At 62.0% G+C, this 5,794-nt stretch overlaps 1 protein-coding gene across 2 annotated transcripts in view; it reads left to right on the top strand.

Moving 5' to 3' along the window:
• Nucleotides 1–2,620: 2,620 nt before the first annotated feature.
• Nucleotides 2,621–5,794, top strand: part of LOC107203770 — a 9,707-nt gene continuing 6,533 nt past the window's right edge. For both annotated transcript variants that reach the window (XM_015626149.2, XM_015626148.2), the window contains exons 1-3: nucleotides 2,621–2,724; nucleotides 5,214–5,347; nucleotides 5,695–5,762. In XM_015626149.2, the coding sequence (XP_015481635.1) occupies nucleotides 2,639–2,724; nucleotides 5,214–5,347; nucleotides 5,695–5,762 (288 nt within the window). In that variant the 5' untranslated portion in view covers nucleotides 2,621–2,638. The remainder of the gene's footprint in view (nucleotides 2,725–5,213; nucleotides 5,348–5,694; nucleotides 5,763–5,794) is intronic.

Genomic DNA, 5,794 nt, shown 5'->3' with positions numbered 1-5,794 from the left:
ATGACTCAGCCTCACTTTGTAATGGTGTTGTCTGCAAAACCACTTCAGGGTTTCATTTATCAGACATGGTTAAATCTATACATGTGGCACTGCAGGGCTGAGCAGCAGAGAGGGGCTGGGGTACAGGCAGTGTGGGTTGGCACAGCCCTTCTCCAGGCTCTGGAGCCAGGCAGGTTTGAGGCAGGTAAGTGTGTGGCCTCAAAGAAGCAGTTTGATGTGAACTCAGAGATAGTGGAGGGAAAGGGAAAGAATATATCTCACTTTTCTCCCCATCTGAGCAAACCCAGTCTCTGTTGCCTGCACGTCTCCTGTTAGCAGAGCCTGGCAAGGTGACAGGGACAGCTTTGGGGCAGGGACACGGGGGTCCCCCTGGGGGCTGCACCAGGCTGGCAACCACTGGATCAGAGCATGGTCTTTGCCCCCTGCCCAGTCTTGCTGCCTCTGGGGAGAGCAGCCACAGGGCAACCTGGTGGTGATGCCTGTCTCCAGGAGCCCAATGCTGACAGCTGCCTGCTGGCTGGAATCTCGACTGTTTACAGAAAAACCGCCTCAGGCCTTGATTTGAGGGACATGGGGGATAATAAGCCTATTCTTGTCACTCCCAAAAATCCCCTGGTGGGGATGAGGCGCCATCCTGGGGTTCCCTGGGCACTGCTGGGGCTCTGGTTTTGCAGCTGTTGCTCCATCCCCCCGACCCAGCCAGCAACAAATCAGCACTGCTTTCACCCTCCTGATGGGATGCTCGCTGCCTTCATTTTCCCAGAGCTTCCTTTCAGCCCTGCTTGACTCCTCGCAGTGCTGGCTGCCTGCAGAGCTGCAAGGCGGGCAGGAGGGCTGTGCCTGCAGCATCCCCCACAGTGCTGCCCATCGGGGAGCCACACTGGCTTCACCGGCCTCTCCAAGAGCCTCGTCAGCTCGGTCCCAGCACCCTGCTGACCACAGCACTCATGGCTTGTACCTGGTTATCTTGAGCTCCCCTGCTCGTGGCCACCTGACACGCTGGCCCCACAGCCGCTCTGACCATCCTCAGGGCCCTCAGCTGATGCAGGGACACCGTGCCAGTGCCTCAGTTTCCCCAGAGAGCAGAGAGGATGCACTGGCTCCCCTCCTCCCAGAAGTGTCAGGTCCGCTTAGCTCGGACAGTGTCAGGAAGAGGAGCTGTCACACGGCTCTGCTCCCTGGGGCTCCGCGTTGTGCCTTGCGCCTCCCAGCACCGTGGCACCGTAAACATTAATGGCAACGGTAATCAGAGGAGACTTGGCCCAGCTCCTGGTGCTGGGAGAGCCGATGAGTGGGGATGAGGACTCCTGCACGCTGCCTCAAGCCAAGTGCCCGCTGGCCACCGCCTGCAGCCCCCTCTGCCCTGCTGGGCCAGGCACCCCGGGCTCAGCCTCACACAGCCAGCCCTCGCTCACACTGCAGCAGATCCAGTGGGGACCTCTCAAAGTCCTGCACTCGCCCTGGGGAGAGCAGGCACAGGGGGCACCGTGCTCTCCTTCTCCTCTGAGATCCTCCTCTGTGGACCCCTGCGGCAATGGCTTTGTACAGCAGCTCCCAGCCATTACCAGGCTGCAATTAATACAAATAAATGAGATGAGCCAGCCACACTAGAGTGAACAGAAACCTGACTGACATATCTGCCAGGAATCATTTATTCTTCACTTTTATCTTTTTTAAATACTATTTACTTCCTTGCAAATTAATCATAGATTGCCTTGGACCAGAGGCGACTCTGCGGCTTGGCCGGGTGGCCTCAGGGGACAGGGCAAAGGCGACCGAGCAGCCCGAGTCCCAGCCCTGCCTCTGGTTAAGAGGCAGCTCCCCTCCCTGTGCCTTGGTTTCCCTCTCCCTGGAAGCCGCTGCAGCTCCCGCATCGCGCAGACACGACTGTCCATCTTGTGTTCTCCGGGGAGCTCACCCAGGACAGTCTCGTCCATCCGCTGAGCCTCTGGGAAACGCAAGCGCAGGAGTCCCCCACCCCCAGCAGGAGGGAGCTGAGCTGCGGCCCCAAGGCCAGCCAGAAGGATTTAGGAGCCCTGTTTTTCCCAGCCGCTCCCCCCCATCCGACGGGCAGTTCCTCTGGGACATCCCTCAGTCCCCGCACAGCCCTCGATCCCCGCACATCCCTCAGCCCCGCACGTCCTCTGATCCCGGTACTGTTCCCGTCCTCCGAGCATCCCTTGCGCAGCCATCAGCGCTGCCACATTCCTCAGCCCCGGCGCATCCCGAGACCCCGCCGGCCCCGACCCCGGTGCGCCCCGGGACCCTCCCAAACCCCGCGGGGGTCGCTCCGTCCCCGCTCCGAGGAGCCCCCACGGGGGACGCGGGCTCCGGGACAGCCCGGGCTGGGCGGCAGAGGGCCCCGAGGGGACGGGGAGGAGGCGGGCACGGGAGCCCCCCACCGCCGTGCCCGCCTCCTGCCCGCCGCGGCGGGCGAAGCTCCGCCCGGCTCCCGGGGCCCGCAGCCGGCCGGCGCCCACCCCGCGGCGGGCGCCCGGACTATGAGGAGCGGGACCGGGCGGGGGGCGGCGGCAGCGGCGGCGGCCCCGGTGCGGCGAGAGCGGGAGCGGGGACGCCGCCGCCGCCGGCCGGGTCATGCCCGTGCGCCCGGGGCGGCGGGGCTGCGGGCTGCGGCGGGATGGGCGCGCTCCGGGCCGGTGCCCTCGCCTTCCTCCTCCTCCTCCTCCTCCTCGGCTGCCTCCTGCCCCGGCGCGGCCCGCTCAGGTGAGCGCACGGCGCGGGTGCTCGGTGCTGCGCGGGGCTGCGGGACCGCTGCTCTCCGAGCCGCTCCCCCGGCACCCGGACCCCATCCCCCGGGAGCCGCGATTCCCCTCCGGCCCCCGGGTATCACCCCCTCTCGGAGACAGAGCTCTCCTGCGGGACCTGGGCATCCCCTTTCAGACCCGAACGAGCCCCGGAACCCTCATCCCGACCCCCGATCCGGACCTGTCTCCGGGGCCTGATGCCCCAGACAGAACGCTCCGAGCTCCTATCTGGATCTCCCGCAAATCTGGCCTCGCTCTCCATTCCCCAGGACCCTGACCCAGCGCTCCGAGGGACCCAGCAGACCTTCCCCCTCCAGTCCCCCGCTGCGCACAGCCAGACCCTGCCTGTCCCCAGCAGCCCCTGAGGGTTCCCCTGGCCCCAGGCCAGCGGGAGAGTATTGCCACCACGGGAGAAAGGGAGAGCTGGGCTAGGTGATTTCCCAGACAGCTCCTTCTCTGGTGCTGCAAAGCTCCTGAGACGTCCAGATCCTTTTGGCTCATGGTGTTTGGGGGGAGGAGAGCTCAGGACAGTCCCTGACCCAGACCCTAGGTCACTCGGGACAGTGGGGGGGTGCCCCAGGTCCCATGGGTACAGGAACAACCCTTGTCCCACTTGGCTGGAAAATCTAAAGTCCCCCAGGTCCCTTTTTCCATCTCTGCCCACCTCGGATGTTATATGGGACAAGGTGGGATGCAAAGGAGAGTGGGTCAGGAAGGGAGGGATTGAGGGCTGCAGGACTCCTGGGCTGAGCCTGATCCCTGTCCCCTTCCCCACACTCGGTATGGCTGGAGCAGCATGGGGGGAATTTGCAACATTTATGGCAAGGAGGGGTAGAATAGAATTGCTTCACGTGCAGAATCTGCTTGTCTCAGGGCAGCGTTTTTAGGCAGACATCAGCATTTTCCAGCCACGCCGTCCACTCTCTCCACAGAGGTGCTGAGTTCCAGGGCCCTGCGGTGGCCAGCCCAGGGTCGGGCAGAGGCCCCAGGGCAGGCAGTGCCTCCAGTGGGGAGCTGCAGGCAGGGGCTGTGCCCAAGAGCTTCGTCCCAGCACGGCCCTGCCAGGGATGCCGTGGGAAGTGGCTGCACTCTGGGCATTTTGGCATCCCCCACGCAGGTTTGAGCTGCATATCCGCTGTGGCTCAGGCAGTTATCTGAGCCTCTTCAAGGAGCTACCTGCCAAGGGAAGCCAGGAGCCTCCCTCCCACGTGCTCCAGGGGAGAACCCTCACTGTCCTCTCCTGCTGAGGAGGACATGGTTCACAGCTATGTGGTAGGCAGAAGCCTCACTTAACTCCTTGTTAGCCTGGCCTCTTGCAGCCCTCCTCCCAAAGGCACCACACCGTGCTCATGCAGCTCCTAGCAGGGAATTTCTCCCAGCCTTTTGCTCTTGATTAGGATGAATCTCAGGTATTCTCTGCTGCCTTTCTCCAATTAAATGAAAACCTGCCCCACTGGAATATTTTGGTTGTGACCATTTCAAGCTTGTAAGGGTGCACAAAAACCCCTCTAGGATGAATTTCACCCCTTTGAAAAGAGGTAGGAGGAAGGACCACAGGGCTCCCAGCGTCATCCTCTTCTTGTAGTGATGGGGTTGTAGCACCAAGGAGGAGTGGGATCCACCTGGGCAGAGATCTGGTGGAGTTATAAGGCAGCATGCAGCAGCACCAGCAGCATGCTCAAAGCTCCTTTTGTGTCCAGAGATCTCTGGCTAATTCCTCTCCATCACAGCCACATGCCTGGCAATGTGGTGAGTGAACATCTCTCGCATTGTTCCTTGAAATTATCATTATAGACTGACAGGAAGAGAGAAGCTGGCAGGCTAAGATGCATTCACAAAAATATCCCCTCCAGAGTCAGTTTAAATAAATCTCCATCATCATTCAGAGCGCTGTGTGGGAGAACTCATCACCATGGCTAGTATGGAGGTGGGCTTTGCTGTTCCTCTCCTGCCACATCTCCTTGGCCCCTGGCAAGATGTCAGAACCCAGCTGTGCTCTGGACACCTCCTCACTCAGGCAGGGTCATTGTGTCCCCCAAGCCATGAGCCCATGACAGGCAGTGTGTGATTGTTTGCTCAGCAGCTCAAGCCAGAGCTGTAGGTGGAAACCGAGGAGCCTCCCTGCTTTCCCCCTCCAGCACTGGTTGTGCCCTGTCTTCACCACAGCCCTGGAGCCAAGAGGCACTGGCACCCAGTCCCATGCCAAGGGACGTGGTGGAGCAGGGACAGGCAAAATGTGGGCATGTGACACTCAGGTGAGGGGAAAAGCCACCAGGATCGCAGCAGAAGGAAGGGATTCCCCCAACATGCTGCCTGGGAACTGGAGTGGCTGCAGCACGGGCACAGCCGCCTGCCCTGGCAGCCAAGTGTCCCCACAGGGTGCCAAAATGGGCCTGCAGACTCCTGGTGCCAGCAGGCAGCAGCTGACCTGCCTCCTCTGCCCCACAGGCTGGTCTCAGGGCGAGAGGAGATTAAAGCTGGGTCCCGAAGCTCACCCCAGCCCATGTCACCCTCTGATTTCCTGGACAAGCTTATGGGACGAACCTCAGGGTACGACGCCCGCATTCGACCCAACTTCAAAGGTAAGAGCTAAAGTGTGAGGGTTCCAAACCTGGCAGATCCATGCTTCTGGCTGCCCAAACCCGGGGGCTTTGGGGCAGAACCCTGACTCACATCCCCGTGTCCCAACACCCTCCCCGGTGTCCCGGCCACTCCTGCCAGCACTGTGTGCTCACTGTGCCTGACAGCACGGGCGGCTGCAGTGCCTGCAGGGTGTGCTGGGGCTCACCCACACCCCGGGGACAGGCAGGGGACACCCGTGTGCGTCCAGCCAGGCAGCGTCTGCCGGAGCCGCTGTCCCCGCGTGTGCCCGCGGAGCGCACGTGTCTCGGCAGCCGGCGGCAAGAGGAGGCTTCACGCTGTTTTCCAGGTCCACCTGTCAACGTGACGTGCAACATCTTCATCAACAGCTTTGGCTCCGTCACCGAGACCACCATGGTGAGGGTTTTGCTGGCGTGGCGGGCTCCCCT

This window comes from Parus major, chromosome 4A (assembly GCF_001522545.3).
Source record: "Parus major isolate Abel chromosome 4A, Parus_major1.1, whole genome shotgun sequence".
NCBI lineage: Eukaryota > Metazoa > Chordata > Aves > Passeriformes > Paridae > Parus > Parus major.
The sequence above is the reverse complement of the archived record's forward strand: the minus strand, read 5'-3'. Positions and strand labels throughout refer to the sequence as shown.